The sequence below is a fragment of the Rousettus aegyptiacus genome, unplaced genomic scaffold (genome assembly GCF_014176215.1).
Source record: "Rousettus aegyptiacus isolate mRouAeg1 unplaced genomic scaffold, mRouAeg1.p scaffold_m13_p_4, whole genome shotgun sequence".
Lineage (NCBI taxonomy): Eukaryota > Metazoa > Chordata > Mammalia > Chiroptera > Pteropodidae > Rousettus > Rousettus aegyptiacus.
This window is the reverse complement of record NW_023416307.1, coordinates 147,936,384-147,954,077: the sequence shown is the minus strand read 5'-3', so window position 1 is coordinate 147,954,077 and position 17,694 is coordinate 147,936,384. Positions and strand designations below refer to the sequence as shown.

Sequence of the window (17,694 nt, the reverse complement as noted above, 5' to 3'; positions counted from 1 at the left end):
TTTATTTTAGATTACTACTGTTCTTTCCTTAAAACTGTTATTGGTGAATTACAAAGGTAAAATATATTCATTGTAAAGAATTAGATTAGCAAAGATAAAAATAAAGTCATCTATAAATCTACCAACAAAAATAACCATGGATAACATGATATGAGGGATCATTCGTACCTTTGTAGGGTGTCCCCACAGTTGCTGCATATGCATTTGTTTCATACTTCTTCAAACGATCTTCTAAATTGTGAATCTAAAAAAAAAATATTAAATCATATAAAATTCATATGGAAACCATATGTAAAAAAAAAAGGACTGCTGTAGCCACTAGATTCTTTAATGCTGAAGACAGGTTCTAGGCAAATAAAATTAATACAAATAGTTTCTTAGATACGATACCAAAAGCACAGAGAACAAAAGAAAAAATATATATAAATTGGACGTTAATGAAAGTAAAACTTTTGGCCAACAGAAAATGAAAAGACGACCTACGGAACGTGAGGAAATATTTGCAAATCATATATCAGACACAGGACTTGTATCCAGATTATGTAAAGAACATTTAAAACCCAACATAGAAAAATCGACCCAACTAAAAAACGAGCAAAGGACTTGAATAGATGTTGCTTCCAAAGATATACAAATGGCCAACAAGCAGATGATAAGATGATCACCATCATTAGTCACTAGGAAAATGTAAATTAAAACTGTAATGAAATAAATGTCATACTAACTAGAATGGCTATAATCAAAAAATTTCTTGGTAAGAATGTGGAGAAATTAGAATCCTCATACTGTGTTGATGAGAATGTAAAATGGTGCCACTAAGTAAAATAGTCTGGTGGGTCCTCAAAAAGCTAAACATATAATTACCATATGACCTAGCAATTGCACTCCTGGATATGTACCCCGGGTGTTCAAATGAAAACTGTACATGCTGTTCTTAGCAGCACTGTTCAGTTTGAGTTGAGTAGAATCAACTCAAACATCCATCAACTGATGAATGGATAAGAAAATGTGGTATATCCATATAATGGAATATTATTCAGCCTTAAAAAGAAATGCAGTATTGATACATGCTGCAACATAAATGAACCATAAAAACATCTTGCGAACTGAAAGAAGTCAGATAATATTACAGGATTCCATTCATATTAAATACTCAAAACAAGCAAAACCATACACACAGAAAGCAGATTAGTGGTTGAAGGGGCTGGGGAAGGAGGTAACGAGGAGTGATGCTCAGTGGACATGGGGTTTCCTTTAGGGGTGACGAAATGTTCGGGAACTGGAAAATGATGATGGTTTCACAACACTGTGAATGAACTAAAGGTCAATGAATCATATGCTATAGGGTTAAAATAGTCAATTTTGTTATATGTATTTTACTACTATATAATATCTAACACAAAAATTATGTTAGGACAGTTAGAAGATCTGAGGATGGTAAAAGAAGGGAATTTTAACCCTGAGAACAGATGAGAAAAGTCACACTATTGAGAAGTAGAAAAAAAGTAACACTGGGGCTTAGTACAGCAGGTCTTCGAATAACGTTGCTTCATGCAACTTCATTTTAACGTTGATGAAAAAAAAAATCAGTTCCTGGCTGGGGCTGCTGTCTGTGAGGAGTCTGCACATTTGCCCCATGCCTAGTGGGTTTTCTCAGGGCACTCCAGTTTCCTCCCGCATCCCAAAGATGTGCACATTAGGTGAACTGGCATTTCCAAATTGTCCCAGTCTGAGTGTGCGTGTGTTAGTGGCTCTGCGACGGAAGGGCATCCTGCCTGGGGTGGGTTCCTGCCTTGTGCCCTGAGCTGCCAGAACAGGCTCCGGCCATCTGTGACTCCGAACTGGAATAAGTGGATTGGAAAATAATGATCTTACTTGTTTTTATTCATCTTTCTTAAATGTATGTCTAGCGCACGTTTATTTCAATGTTTACTCTCAGAAGTGTTTTGGGTGTTTAAAAGAAGTTTGGTAATGTTTTTGTGACCAGAAAACAGGCTGCAGGAACTTAACTCTTATAATATCAATTAGACTACAATAAAACTGGTTTCATTATACGATGTTTTGCTTAAAGTCACAGTTTCCATTAACCAAGTGAAAACGTTAAGTAAAAACTTACTGTACTTATCTTTATGGATTTAAAAAAAAATACTATGAAAAATTTCAAACATACTCAATACAGATCCATCATCAAGTTTCAACAATTACCAAGATTTTTATATGTATGAATTTTAAAAAACTTTAATATCCCTGAAGATTTAGCCTTCGAATAGCCTGCTGACATGAGTCACTATTCCTCTGGTTTGGAAAAAGTCTGCTAATGGTCATGCACCACAGATACATATATACTGGTGTTTGCATGTTTGTGCATCCTTCTAGGAGTACATATGTGGTCCTATTTACATCAAATTACTGGATAACATGTGGCCGAATTATATTTAAGTCGAGGCAATTTAACCACAAGGAAAAGTAGTAAAAATTGATGTCAACGTATTTTCCCTCTGATAAAATCCAAAATAACCATTTTTAAAACTTATTACAAATTAAACAAATACAAATTTTTATCCAAAATATTAAGCACTAGAGACTATACTATGTTTAAATATATGTAATCATAAATTTACAGAGATATCCATCTATATAAGACAAGACTGCAAAGCCAGCTATTAAATCAGTTCTTTTTTCTAATTAGTGAAATGAGACGTAAGTACATATTAACATGACTTAAGAAAGTTCAAAATAAAAGGCACCAATTAGATCTCTACCTGTTCTCTGAATTCTTGCTCTTTCAACTTTGAATCACTGATCAGAGTAGTCTTCTGTGCTAGCTGTGTCTGAAAGAAACAGAGTCAGATCTGAAGTGCACACATAGGTTTTGTCATTGCCTGGACATATTTCCATACTGCTTGGGAAATTTTTTTATTAAAACAGTTTCTTTATGTTTTAACTTAAAACACAGAATGTTCCTGAAAACACACTACCTTCAGTCAAATTCTATGAAGATTTAGTGTTACCTGTAGCTCCATAATTGTTACCTGAAAATGGAAAAAGAAAAAAATGAGTGTATAAAATAAAATCTGTAAGAAACAATATATTGAAGTAATATGAAATTACAAGGAAATAAGAATTCAGTGTTATAGTCTTAAGAGAATGGTCAGATTTGAAATGAGATGACTTTAAATATTTGCTTTTAAACTTAGTCTAACTGTTATATCAACTATCACAGTGTAAGTATACACAAACAATGGTAAACAAAGAAAAAGGACTGGAAGGCCATTCATCAAATTCCTAACAATGATTACCACTTAGCAGGGGAGGTGCCCACTATGGCGGGTTTATTCTATATATGACTCTTTTTCAACAAGAATACATACATGCATGTATTGTTCGTACAATTTTTTTAAATTAAACATATTAACATCTAGTAAAAGATGGGCTTTTTAGGGAAACTTCTAAAGAACCACTTCTGGGAATCCACTTTGAGCTATAATCACAAATTATTTTCCACTGAACTCTCTGATATGCAATTCAAGATATCCCAGAAACAACCAAAGATATTCAAGAAGAATAAAAATTCATCAAGAATAAAATTAAATGTTTTTATAGAAGAAATAAAAATTAAAGGCATTTTCTCTCCTTTCTTATGACACAGGTAAAGGACTCAGAAGACCTTCTGAATATTAATTTCATAATCTTTCAACACTCTATGGCATTACAATACAGGTCGAAATGCCACAAAATGCAACATTAATATTTATTTTGATACTAAGGAAGAGAACATGTTAGACAGTGAAATATATGTATTCTTCTCATAGCAAGTAATATTTCATAACACTTGGTATCATGATTAAATGACAAAAAAAAAATTAAAAAACAAAAAACAAGAGCACTTAGTAGCTATTAAAGAAAGACACAGTCCACTCAGCTTGCTCCGTGTTAAGGTACCAAGCAGCACACAGCATAGCCTTTATAAAGGCTCTTCTCTCCATTTTGGAAAAGTGATCCATATAATTGGTTGTCTGGAAAATTGCTTCCTGATAACTGACATTCTGTAATGAATCCTCTGTCTCAAGGATGAAGACATGAACACTGTCCACCTAACTCTCCAAGGCTCTAGTGACAGTGCCATAAAAAGACTGGATGAGTGAGAACATTTTAGGAAGTAGAATGGTAGGTACACTGTTCAGCTTCTCAAACTCAGGCCCACATGCCCTGGGGGTATACACCTGATGGGGGGCACAGTGGGACAGGAAGCTACTGCATAAACATAGCCTATCTTTCACAGCATCAATTTTACTTAAAGACTGGGATTATAAAAATAATCCCATTGCATTTATATCTGGCTCATTAACCAAGGAGAAAAACAGAAATTGTTTTTCTTAATGGTATATAACTAAAAACATTTTATGTGATTACAAATAAGGATATATTATAGAGTCGAATATAAAATTTACATGAATTTTTAGCACAAAGCTTAAAAAATCTAAAATTATCACACTTTCTATGGACTTTTTGGCTATGCTCAGGGCTACGAGATTCACTTTCCTCTGTTCTTTTCCTCAGAAAAGACAGAAACACAGAAATGTCTAGGCTTTGAAGTCTAGAAAATTGGGTTTAAATTCCCAATACAACATTCATTGGGTGAGAATGTTTTATCTAACTTCTTTGCACATTAGTTTCACTGTCTATAAAACAGATGAAAAGATTTTTCTTAGGATTAAATGAGGTAGGTATGTATGTTAGTAAGCGAGTCAAATAATGGAATTGACAATGTTTTCAAGAAACATGTGACACAAAGTCCAGTTCCTCTCACTTTATCATTGCCAGGGTTTTCTTCCTGCTGTAGCCCTTGCTGATGCTTCTGTAGCTCCTCAAGTTGAGTCTGCAGGTCCATTACTTTTGCAGTCATTTCTTCTTCACGAGCCTTTAAAATTAAAAAAAAAAAAAATTGTTAATATATCAAAAAAACAAATAGTCAGGCAACACAGTATAGAGAAAAACTATCTCTGTAGGAGAAACAAACCATTTTTACTGTATTCATTACTGCACTCTGAGTAGTTTACTTCATGCCCCACTTTTAACTCCAAGCTCTTTTTAATGCTACTCACTATACCTGGAATATCGTTTTTCCACACCTCACTCCCTCTGCCCTCACCCTATAAAGCTCATCAAGCTACTTCTCCCTCCTTAAACTAGGATTCCCAAGTTTAAGCAATAATTAGGTGTATAACAGTGTTGTGACAATTATAATACAAAACCTGTTTTAAGACTTTGGCTCTTCCTATATTGGACTGGATTTCCATAAAATGGCAATTAATTTAAACTAGTATATACTTCTATGCACAGCTCTGTCTAGCCAGCTGGCAACTTACTGATCATAAGACGTTGTGCAAGTTTTTTCCCAACCCCTTTGAATGGCTGTCTAATTCAAGAGGTGGTTCTTTGTCCTAGTTCAGCAAACCTGCACATCTACACATCTGTTCCCAAACAGCAGTGGTTCTTTAAGGTAAAATGTTCAACTAAAATCTATTTTTGAAAAATTAGTTACTGTCCAATGTATTGGTTACCAATTTATTGTCTCTACTTGCCCCAACCTTTGAAAAAAAACTGACAAGACTGTTAAAATAATATGTGACTTAGTGGCCAGAAAAATCCTTCTTATAAAATTTGGCAGATTGCTGTCTCTCCTGTTTTGACTATCCTGGTAAAAGGCTGTTGCCCATCCTTACATTTCATTTGTCTTGATAATTGCCATGATTTATTATACAACACAGTCTAGCACTCTCCTTGTTCTTATAAATCTTTCAATAATCTTTGTGCAAAAAGAACATTTGGAATTGGAATATTGATTGGATTTAAGTACTGAAGACAGGACAAGTGTTTGCTGAGTAAGAGTCCAAACAGGAAAAACAACCATAAACAGGTTATCTGCTTTAACAGATGCTGACTTACCAGAATCAAGAAACAGTAAGTCTCAAAAACAAACAAAAACAGATTGGCCCAATGGCACAAAATAAGGCAATGTACCACAGGACACATGCAAATCTAACTTTAAATACCACTTGTCATGAACTTAGATGACCTGAAAAAGAACCAACCCCTTCTCTCAACATAAGCAAAGCAGGGATCTCCTTCAAGATCTCCCCATAGAGGCATGCTTTAACCTAGCCAGCACCCCTAAAACACCAAACACCAGAAACTATTGTAAGTACATTACTGCCCGCAGTATTGGTTTACTGTTTTTATTCTACCAGGCTGTACAGATGTCTGTATCAATGCAATTTAGCCCTGTTTAAAAGTATCATCTGTTATATATACTTATACAGTTAGATCCAGATTTTAATATGACAATTAGCTATGTCTGACATTTCCTTTGACAGTTGTGGGATGTCAACCTAAAGCAAGCCCTCTAAGAATTAGAAAAGAATCCTTCATGTGCTATTTCTAATCTAAGAAACAGTTCCGTAATTTCTTTTGTAATGCTTTCTAGTCTTCTTGAGGAGGAAAAACAGTACTGCTTGTTTTGAAGTAAAAACAATAAGAAAAAATAGTTAAATTGAATATTTATGCACATACATGGAAATTATGTTTTAAAGACTACTTATAATGCCAAAGCCAAATCACAAAAATACAATCAACGTCAAAAAGAAACCAGTTTCGTATCCACTTAGCTTCAGGCGCTACTTTCTCTCAATGAAACTGCACTGAGGTTGGGACTATGGTGATTACGTAAGCTTCCTTACTTGTGTGGATTCGATTCCTCCTTTGAGATATCATCACCTTCTGACCAAGTAAGTTCTTTCCTGCCCTACCATGTGTCATCTCCTTCAAATTTATCAAGTGTCTAGTATGAGCCCACGAGATGCTTACAGTCTAGGGGAGAGGTCTGATATATTAATGAACATACATGTATGACAAAAATCACATGTTTTAAGTGAAGTAATAAATATAGATGAGTACCAAAGGAATGCAGATGCAATTAATTCATTTCAAGGTTTCCAAAAGAATAAGTGAAAATGTGATGCAGAAAAATATTCTTTAAAAGGCTAACTTTGGGTACAAAATGGAAAAAATAAGAATGTGATCTATGATAATAAAGATGGGAAAATGAAAATGTTTCTGTGCTCTACTTTGCTTTTAACAAATCACAGAATTATTTTAGTAGATGACAAAAACACAACATTCTATAATATCATCATGAGACAAATCATCAATCTAATAACAGCTTTTCAGAAGGGAAAAAAAACACTGCTATATAATACATACAATCCTATCTAAAACTCCAATTCCGGACATTTTTAAGCAGGAAAATAGTAAGAGAATATGTCTCAGAATCAAAATAAATGGTGTTTGCTGAGAATTAATATACCCTTTTAGCAAAATTTATGATTTTAAAAAGAAATTCTTTAAGACAAATTATGTAATTGGGGTGTTTAGATGAGGACTTCCTTTTTAATCACAAAGTCAACTCCCAGACCTGGCAGTGGAAAGTCTAGGGCCACACTGTCCAATACAGTAGTCACTAGCGGTCCTAGAACTGTGGCTGTGAACACTTCCGATGTGGCTAGCCCAAACTGAGATGGGCTATAAATTTGAAAACATACTAATTTCAAAGAACACATATATAATTTTTTACTGACCACATACTGAAATAATATTTTTGATATAATGGGGTAGTTAACATATTATTAAAATTAAGTTCATCTGTTTATTTTTTTTAATGTGGCTACTAAAAACTTTAAATTATATATGTGGCTCACATTTGTGGCTTGCATCATATTTCTAATGGACAATGCTGGTCTGAGACACAGGAAGGAGCTTGGAAGAGCGTCTACCCAACTCCTTTGCCCGCCCTCTACTTTCTGCCCACTTGCTCTGCTACTCTAAGCCTAAAGCTTGGAGGTCCATTCTCTTCATTTTCCCTAATAAAGAGCAGATTCTCAAGGATGAATCATATCAGAGGCTAACCTCTCTCCCTGCTCCTCACCCCTCAGAAGTTTGTAATGGCCAAGAAAATCTACTGTCTATTATCCCACAATCCAGAAACAGAGAAGTAGTTCACAAAAGGGAATTCTGTAGCTGTGGCAAATGAAGCTCCCAGACTTGATAAATAACTGCTGCCTTCCCCAAGTTCCTGTCTTAGGGAAAAGTCTTTATAAAATATATAAAGCTAATGAAGAGTCACTGCTCTATCACTCACTGTAGTTATAGAGAAATCATTCAACTATGCTGAACTTGCTTTTCTTTCTAAGAAAGAAAAACAGAAGATGAAACTAAACTAACTTCAATATATCTTCCAATTCCAACATTCTCTAAGGAATTCAAGAAACAACAGTATAAACTTCACACATATATACTCTATGAAAGTGTAAGAAAACATGAAATCATTCGAATTTTTTCATAATGAGGTCTAAAGCTCAAAAAGTATATGCATGTGTCATATCTTAGAATTTTGGCCCTTTCAATTACATTTAAAATTATTATTAGGATCTATTCCCGGCTCAGACTTCTATTGCTGCCATAGTCAGTTGAGGCATGATTTTCTGATTGACACAATCTTAATCAAGAGGTTCTTAGCGTATAGTAAAATAAGGCTTGGAGTAACGAAACATAATTTTCATTGTTTTACCTTTGAAAATGTTCTGGAGTTCAAAATACCCACTAGCATTCAGAGCTTATCTTCATACACTGTCATTCAAAAATGACCATGATCATCCACCATTAGTAAAGTATACTGAAATAACTTTTCACTAAATATAAAAGATTTGACTGATGTATTCCTTTTTTTTTTTTTTAACATCTTCTTTCTCCCTTGAGACCAACAAAAACCATGTGAACTGGGTAGGGATGGAATAAAGTCAACTGGTCCTCCTGAAAAGATCTCAGCTACGTAGCCACACTAAAACACTCTAACTCTCCTAATACTCAGACTTCACCCAAGTACAAACTCTCATTTCTTAGTCTGGCTCTCTCACAATTTAGCCTGACTTTGAGAAAGATAAAAGAATACATTCTTTCCTTTAGCAACTCACTGTTGCCTCAATACTTGCCAACTGGACTGCACGGCCTGGTTAGCAGAATCTAATCAAGGAACTATAATCTTAGTGGAAATCAATTAAACTTCTTATAAATCTGCATACTGTGTAGAAATACCAATTTAGATAATTGAGCCAAACAAAAACAAAAACCCTCTATACGTTAAAAAAACAAACAAACGGGAAATCTTAACAGTCCAATCTTATGAAGGACTACCATGAAATCTACTACAGCTAAATTTCAAAATAGAAAAAGAAAATAAGGTACATCAAGGATTTCTTCATATCTTTTGGCTGTTCTTCTTATAGCTTCTTCTTTCTCTGTAATTTTTTTATGTAACTGATTTGTCTCTTCTTGATGGCTTTCCAAAAGTTCAGCCTCCACTTCCTGGGCTTTATCTAATAAATAAAAAATGGACACACATGAGAAAACACATTAGGTAAGAATATATACATCCCAATTGCAGTTAAGAACCCATGTTCCAAATCAAATTTGATGAAAATCAACTGAACAAATGTACCCTTCCCACAAAGCAGAAGTATCTTTACGAGTTAATTAATTAGCTAATGCTTTCAGGTTCTTTCACCTGCTCCTCCACTGCCAGGTAGTATAGGTTCCCATTAGAGAATTTTCCTGGCCAAGAATTATTTTTCGTCCAGTTTAACTACCTGGAGCACTTTGCACAGTGTGACAAAGAATAAGCTTAAATTATAAATAGTCACTGCTGATTCTGATTTGTTCTTTATTGAATTGAAAATGTTCCTCACCAATGGTTTCTTTTATGGTTGTTTCGAGCTCCTGTTCCTTTTGTGCCAGCTGGGTATGAAACTCCCTCATCAGCTTTTTTAATGTGGAATTGTGCTTCAACTCAAGATCTTCCTGCTCCTGCCTGAGTAACGAAAATATAGAGTTAATTATCATCAAAACAAACGAACAAAACAAAAAACAAATAAACAAAAAACAAACAAGATCTAAAGAGTTACCTGGTCTTCAAAACATACAGTATGATCTCAGTGGTATAAAAGCATTTTTAAGGGCACGCATGAGTGTGTGTGTCTAGGCGCAGTCAACTACTTCTGGAAGGGTATATAAACTATGATTACCTCTAAGAAATGGTCCTGGGGATTTAAAAGTTTTTCTTTTCCACTTAAAATTTTTCACCAGACACATCTAATCTTATATAATGATAATGTTAATCCTAAAATAACAAAAAATGAAAATAATTCCTTGGATATGTACCTAATAACCATGATAATACATGTAAGAAAAGGTTTTTCCCCCTAAAAGAGGACATGGAATAAAACTGCCTCTTGACTTAAATTGCTTTTATTTCTCCTCAGTATGTAACTTACTAGATTTATGCTTAATACTTTGGGTGGGTGAAACAACTGTATTAAGCTCCAGAAAAGGGACTAATTAAAGAGGATTTTATGCTAAAAAAAAAAAAACAAAAAAAAAAACCTTACTTGATTCTCTCTTCCATTTCTTGTTCACATTCCTTCTTTGTTATATCCAGTTCTAGCTGATGCTCCTTCCGCAACATTCGAATATCTTTCTGCAATTTCACAACCTCCTTGCTCAGCTTCTGCCTCTCCTGCTCTGCCGCTGCTAATTTAAACTCCAGGTCGCTGTGCTCAGCCTCCATGTTACTAAGCGATGTGGGTTGGACCACGTGTGATTTGGACTTTTCTTCAGCACTTTCTTCCAAAATTTCTGTGGGTTTACTTTTTCCACCCATCTGTTGTAAAGCTTGTAATTTTTCATATTTTGAGGTCAACTCCTCCATTTCAACTCTATGTCCTTCCTTCTCTCTTGCTAAGCAAGAATCCAGCTCTTTTATCTTTTGCTCCAAAATTTGACAGGTTAGTTCCTTCTCCTGGAGGATTTTCTGGACATTATCGACCACATTTTCCGAGTTTTGCTTTGTCCCTATGTTATTTTTACCTCCCTCTCCTTCCACATGCTGGGGTACTATAGAAGAATATTTCCGGTTTTTTTCTTCAAGTTCTTCTTGAAGATGATTTATCACAGCTTGATCCTCGTGCTGCTTTTCTTCAGCGTGTTTTATCTTTATTAAGAGCTCCTGGTATTTGCACTGCATTTCAGAAAGGGAAGAAGATGTTTCTTCTTTTTCCTGCTCTAGCCTCTGCAATAACTTTTCTTTTTCAATTACGTTTTTTTGTAAAACACTGATTTTTTCCTCACATGCCTTCTGCACACAGCCTTGGGAATCTGCCTCTTGTTCAGTACATGCTGCCACATTTTTTGCTGATCTGGGCACAACTGACGTTTCTGACTGTGGTGAACTTTCCACTGACTTAAGTTTTTCTTCCAAGATATAAATTTCTCTCTCTCTTTCTTGTAATTTTGTATTTAGCTCACTCAAATGGCTTTCTGTATCTTTTTTATACTGCTGTTCTTTCTCTTCCATTTGAGATAACAACTGCTTCTTGATGGCAGCAACTTTTTGTTCAGCTTTTTTCTTCAGTTCTGCTAATTTCGCAGCACTCTCTAACTCGAGTCTATCTTCCAAAGCCTTTAACGCCTCTTCTTTGCTTTTCACACTCGAATTCACATGTTCCAATTCTTTCTTTTTAGTTTCAAGTTCAGATTTCATGGAAGCCACTTGCTTTTCAAGACTTAAGACTTTTTCTTCAGCCTCTTTAACCCTGTTGTCCTTTTCTTCTCCTAACTCTTGAATGTGTTGAAGTTTCTGAACCATTTCGTTCTGTTCAATATCCTTTTGTTGATTGTAATTTTTAAGAACTTCATTTAAAGACTCGATTTCAACTGTCTTCTGAGTAACATGCTCCTCTAATTCCACAATTCTTGCTCTTTGAGTTTTTAACTCAGTCTCTAAATTACACTCCTTTTTCTCCATCTTGCTCTTCTTATCTTCCATTTCACCCTTTAAACATTCAAATCTTTTATTTTGCTGATTGAGGTCTTCCTTCAATAAAGTTGTCTGCTCATCCTTTTCACTGGCTTCCTTTGTTTTTAAGTCAAGCTGCATCTGCAATTCTTTAATAGTATTTTGATATTGTGTGAATTTTGACTGTGCTTTCTTCTTCCATTCTGAGAATTTGTTGGACAAGTTATCTACCTGTTCAAGAGCAGAAATTTTCTCTTTACTCAGAGTTTCAACTTTTAAAGATAAATCTTGTACCTGATCCAGCAATTCACATTGTTCCTCATCATATCGCTTTCTTAGTGATGAAATAGCTGCTTCTTTTTCAGTCAGGCTAATACTGTTCTGAAGTTGAGCATTCAAGTCAGTTACTTGTTTACTCAGATTGCTGATCTCTGATTTTTTTTCTTTAAGCTCTTCTTTCATCAGTGTTAGAGCATTGATGTTTTCGGATAACTCCTTCTTCAACTGTGTGATACAAGACTCCTTTTCAGAAGCGGCCTGTTTCTGATTGCCTCCCTCTTTCTGTAAGACTTCTTTTTCTGTTACCAGACCTTCAATATCAGCCTTCAAGCTCTTAATTTGATTTTCCTTTTCTTCTAACCAATTAGTAGCCTGTTGAAAAGAACTATTTAGTCTGTTCTGCTCTTCTGTTAGCTGTCTAAGTTGTGTTTCTAATTCAGAAACTTTGCAAGTTTTAATTTGTAGTACCTCCTTAACTTTAGTTGTGTGGTGCTGACAATGGGAAATTCTAGAGAGAATGGCATTAATTTTGCTGTTACTAATGTTGATAAGTTCATTTGTTTTAGCTTGTAATAAGGCATCGGTTTTCTTAGAGTAAATGTCCAGCTGAACTGCTAGTTCCTCAGACAGCTTTCTGAACTCCAAGCTTTTGTCTTCTAGGCTTTTCTTATTTCCTTCATGTGAAGCTTTCAAACTCTGGTATTCTTCATCTGTGGTTTTCAACTTGTCGGTCAACTCAGAAACCTTAAGCTTATCTTTTTCTGCCAGCATCTTCAGTTCAACCACATTCTCTTGAAGAAAAGTATTTTCCTTCAGAGAATGCTTCAAGTCAACTTCCAGCTTCTCAAGTTGCGCTTTCAGTTTAGTTTCATTTTGTGAGAGAGAATTCATGTGAGCAGACTTCTGGTTTAACTGTTCCTTTAACTCCTTCAATATTGCATCCTGTTTAACACCTTCTTCCTTCAGCCACGTTATTTCTTTGTTCATCTCTTCTTTCTCACACCCAAATATGAGGATCTTTTGCTTCAGTTCTGCAACCTCTTGTTCTTTTTCCTGTAATCGAACTTCATGTTTCTCCTGAAGTTCTTCAGCCTGCTGATTAAGTTTCTTTTCCCAGACTGATATGACATCATTGAGTTCTCGCCTATGCCCTTCAGTAAGACTTTCTATTTGCTCCTTTTGGTTTGTTTCCAGTCTTGACACTGCATCATTGATTCCAGCTGAGTTAGCCTGAGCCATTTCCAAAATTTTGGCATTAAACTCTTTTTCTTTCTGACTAAGCTCTAGAACAGTATTTTCAAGCTCTTTTTTAAGTTTGGCTTCCTGATCCAATAATTTCTTCTTTAATGTTTCCTGCATCTCCTTTGCTTTCTGTTTAATTTTTTCCATCTTTTTTTCTTGATTTTTAAATTTGGTTTCATATTCTTCATGCAAAATACTAATACTGTCCTCCTTGGCTGATAATTTCTGTTTGAGTGTTTCAATTTCTTTGCTCTGTCCTTCTCTCATTTGTAAAATTACATTTTCCTTCTCCATCAAGATTTGACTTGTCTGTTCCTGCTCTATGTTACTATCCTTAAGTTGGGACTCATAGAGTTGGGTTAAAGACTTTACCTTTTCCTCCATTTCACAATTCTGTTTCTCAAGTTGCTGCATTAAGTCCCGCACCTGGATTTTGTGAGTATCTAATTCAGTACAAACGTCTTTCTTTTGTGTTTCAACTTCAGCTATCTGTTTTGTAAGAAGAATTCTTTCTGTTTCTAAATCCAACAACTTCTGTTGCAACTGGGCCAACTGCTCCTCGTGTGCTTTTGCCTGTTCATGTGTGGTATCCTTGTGTGACTGAAAAAGATCCAGCTTAGCAGATGCCTGCTGGAGTTCCCATTCAGATCTTTTAACATCTGCCTCTAAATTTTCCACATGAATCTGCTGTTCTTTCAACTGCTTATCCTTTTCCTTCAGAAGAAGCCCAAGTTGATTAATTTCATCTTTTAATGCCTTCTCAGTTCTCTGGATGGACATCTCTTGTTCTTTGATAATACCGTCAACTTGTTGCTGGTGATGATTTTTCTGTTCATCCAGCTTGGCCTCTAATTCCTCCTTCACTTTATCTGCTTGATCCTTTAGTATAGAAAGTTCCTCTTCTAGCTTATCACGGGCTTTTAATACTTCTGACAGTTCAGAAGACAATGATTCCAGTTCTGTTTGCTTCACATCAAGCTTTTCTAAAGTCCTTTCATTCATCTCTTCTATGTGGGCCTGGAAGATACTCTCTTTGTCTTTCAACAATATTTCTTTTTCTTGTTCATACGTTTCTCTAAGCTTTTCCATTTCGGTCTGATGTTGTTGCTTTAAGAGTTGGAGTTTTCCAGTCCAAAGGTTGTCCTGCTGATGCTGCAGGCTTTCCAATTCTGTCTTGTGTTTTTCAACCATGATTGTAATTTCTTTATTGTGCTTATTTTTTTCAGCTTCCAAATGAACAGCTACATCTTCTGATTGAATTTTGCTTTCTTGTAAGCTTTTTTCCAAAGAACTTTCTAATTCAAGAATTCTCTGTTAATAAAACAAATATATTTTTATTAAGTACGGACTTATTTATTAGTGATAATATACATAGCATAGCGCCTACTCCTAAAGATTAAAATTTAGATAACTACACATCACACCAAAGAGTAAAAAGGACAAAGAATCTGTACTCAATACCTACAGAAATTATATAACAAAGAAAAGATTCTATTTTTGACACAGCTCACAATTCCAGATTCTTTCTACCTACTTGGGTAATTATTTCAACTACCTATATTTCAAAAATATTATAAATGGATAGTCACAAAGAAATGTCATAAAAGAGGTAATGGCAATTATTGGTAGAAACATGGGCATTTTTATCTGTTTTTTAAGGCCTATGATAGTATTCTATTACTTTCATAATTTAATTTTAGAAGATAAATCGTGTATCTGATTTGTCTACCCCCAAAACTATTATTTAGAAGATATTTTGCAAGAAGGAACTTGCACAAATTTTATAAAGAAAATATCGAGTTTATTATTTCATGAAAATATCAATCTTGACTCTGATGGGAAAGGGGCTAAGACACAGAGCAGGTCTTAAGGAATTACCAAATCCAATCTCTTCATGTAAGAGATGAGAAAATTATGGTATATTTACAAAACTAACAAGTAAAATATCTAGGCCTGAGTACCCATTCCTTTCCACCATGCCACTTTACATAAACATTGGAAATGGGAAAATAAAGCACAATTTAGAACTATGGCTAAGAAGTGTGGCTGTTTTACTGTCTAAATCAAAGCAAAAAGTCTAAATGAATAACATGAGTTTATTCGTAACAGGGTGTACATTTCATATATTCCTGAGGGAAGGGCCAGAGGACCTTAAAAAGGTACACACTGAGACATACATACAATATGTTCATTACAGGAGTATGTTTAATACAGGGAATTTGGGGAAAATGTTAATGTACGGGCAGGTACTGTGATACAGAGTAAGAATTAAGTCCAGGACACGACATGAAATGAAGCTAGACAGGAAGGAAGGCAGCAGGGCAAGGGTTGTCTACAAAATGAGGCCACTTCCTAGAGATCAGGGTGAGTAAGTAATGGGGCAGAGATGCTGCAGAGTCTAAGTGCAAAGAATCAAAGTGAGTGGCTGACTGAAATACAGCCAGCTAAAGGCAGAGCCAGAGCACTATGTAGTAAACACCAAACCACTCCCACGAATAGCTCTGACTACCTAAAAATGAAGTACATGTATATGTAAATCTAACCTGGTAGAACGAAAGCCTCCCTATAACTTTTTACTGACTGGAGAAATAACACAGTATTCATATTCAAACAATTTCAACCTCTGGAACATGAATATTACTTAAACTTACAGTTCTGTAAGTCTCTGCTTCTTGCTGAACGTCTCGAAGTTTATTTTCACTCTCTGCGAGGATTGCTTTTTTCTGCAACTCTAACTCTTCCAGGGCCAAAGATTCTTGCTGTTCTTTCTCTTGGGTGATCTTCAAATATTCTGATTGACATTTTTCCTGTGCCAAAAACAATACCACCACCTTAGATCCACATAAATCTTCGGCATTCCCAAAGCACTTCCATAGGTATCATTCATTTCATTTGATCTGCATACCAGCCCTGTGAGGTAGACAATATCATAACCTCTCTCGTTCCATGCTCTAGTCTACAAAAACGAGGGGCTGTGGCTTTTACAGTGTGGTCTGGTCAATCTTTGGCACAATTACCATTGATATGAAAATTTTTGTTCCTGTAACCACACTACATCTGCCATTTTTCCACTCCTGAAAATGTTTTGCAAAACACTGCTGAATGTGAAGGATCACACAAGTGCTGCTACCCCTTCTCCGCGCTCCAGAGTTTGTTTTTTCAACTCTAGGCTGAGAAACTATGTTACAAGTTTGTATAATTTGTGAGAAATACATCATTATAACAGGGCACCCCACATGGAAAACCAATCAAATTCAGAGGATAACATGTGAGTATATGGCTTAGATCAAGGAATTACTTATAAAAGCCTACATAACTCTTTTCAGATGATCTGGACCCTTTTACTGTCCCATCAATCCTGAAAAGCTTCTTTGATTGTCCTTATTATATATCAACATTCACATTAAAAGTGTTTACTGTTTGAAAAGAGAAGCTCTAGAGAGCAGTTTTTAACATTTAGTGGCTTTGGATTCCAATTAAGTATACTTATCCATACCTATCGCTCAGGGTTGTGTTACCAGCAGTGACATTTTCACTACAGTTCGCTACACTCCGGTGAAGCATATTGCTTTAAGGAAAGATTTTGCACCATCTTATAAATAGATTGATAAAAAAATATTAGTTTCTATTTAATTTTAAATCATTTAAAACATACTGTATTGCTTAATGTAAACTAGATTTTAAATACATCTCTATGTGCTCATAAAAATAAGAGAGGAAATTTTAATAGTCTGTTGCATTTGGACTCTCAACTCAAAGCTAACGTCTCTGAGAAACTAGAAAGAATGCAGAATAGAAGAGAGCAAGTGTGTGTGTGTGTGCACGTGTGCTTTTTATGTGTGTTTATGTCCTGCTTTCTCTACTCGGAATATCTGAATATATCAGTTCCTAGAACACAGTTTTAACAAGGCCAATGATCAAGGCTCAGTGCTCCCAATGGCCAATTACTGCAGCATGAAAACCCACAGTAGGTCTTTATGACAAGAATTTTTAGCGCCATTCCCAGCTTCATTTATGTCCTGCTTTGTTTCTTTATTTTGATACCCCTATTTTAAATTTATGCTGTTCTGTTATAGTTTCAGTATTCTTACGAACTGATTCATATCCTTTCTGGACCAACAAAGAATGCAATTATGTGCCCATATACACGTATATGTCACAACCACAAACTAAATCCCTAACCTCAGCCGACAGCACTGTAAATCCACTGTTTGTCCCACAGAGATAAGTGAACACCCTGACTCAGTTCAGGAAACATTGCTGCTGGA

At 35.2% G+C, this 17,694-nt stretch overlaps 1 protein-coding gene across 11 annotated transcripts in view; it reads right to left on the bottom strand.

The window, feature by feature from the left end:
- GOLGA4 (golgin A4) overlaps window positions 1–17,694 on the bottom strand; it is a 95,365-nt gene that overhangs the window by 17,266 nt on the left and 60,405 nt on the right. For all 11 annotated transcript variants that reach the window (XM_036219907.1, XM_016123966.2, XM_016123972.2 and 8 more), the window contains 8 exons: window positions 16,078–16,233; window positions 10,500–14,737; window positions 9,801–9,922; window positions 9,301–9,431; window positions 4,811–4,921; window positions 3,012–3,032; window positions 2,763–2,831; window positions 169–244 (listed from right to left, as the gene is read on the bottom strand). In XM_036219907.1, coding sequence (XP_036075800.1) covers window positions 169–244; window positions 2,763–2,831; window positions 3,012–3,032; window positions 4,811–4,921; window positions 9,301–9,431; window positions 9,801–9,922; window positions 10,500–14,737; window positions 16,078–16,233 — 4,924 coding nt within the window. The remainder of the gene's footprint in view (window positions 1–168; window positions 245–2,762; window positions 2,832–3,011; window positions 3,033–4,810; window positions 4,922–9,300; window positions 9,432–9,800; window positions 9,923–10,499; window positions 14,738–16,077; window positions 16,234–17,694) is intronic.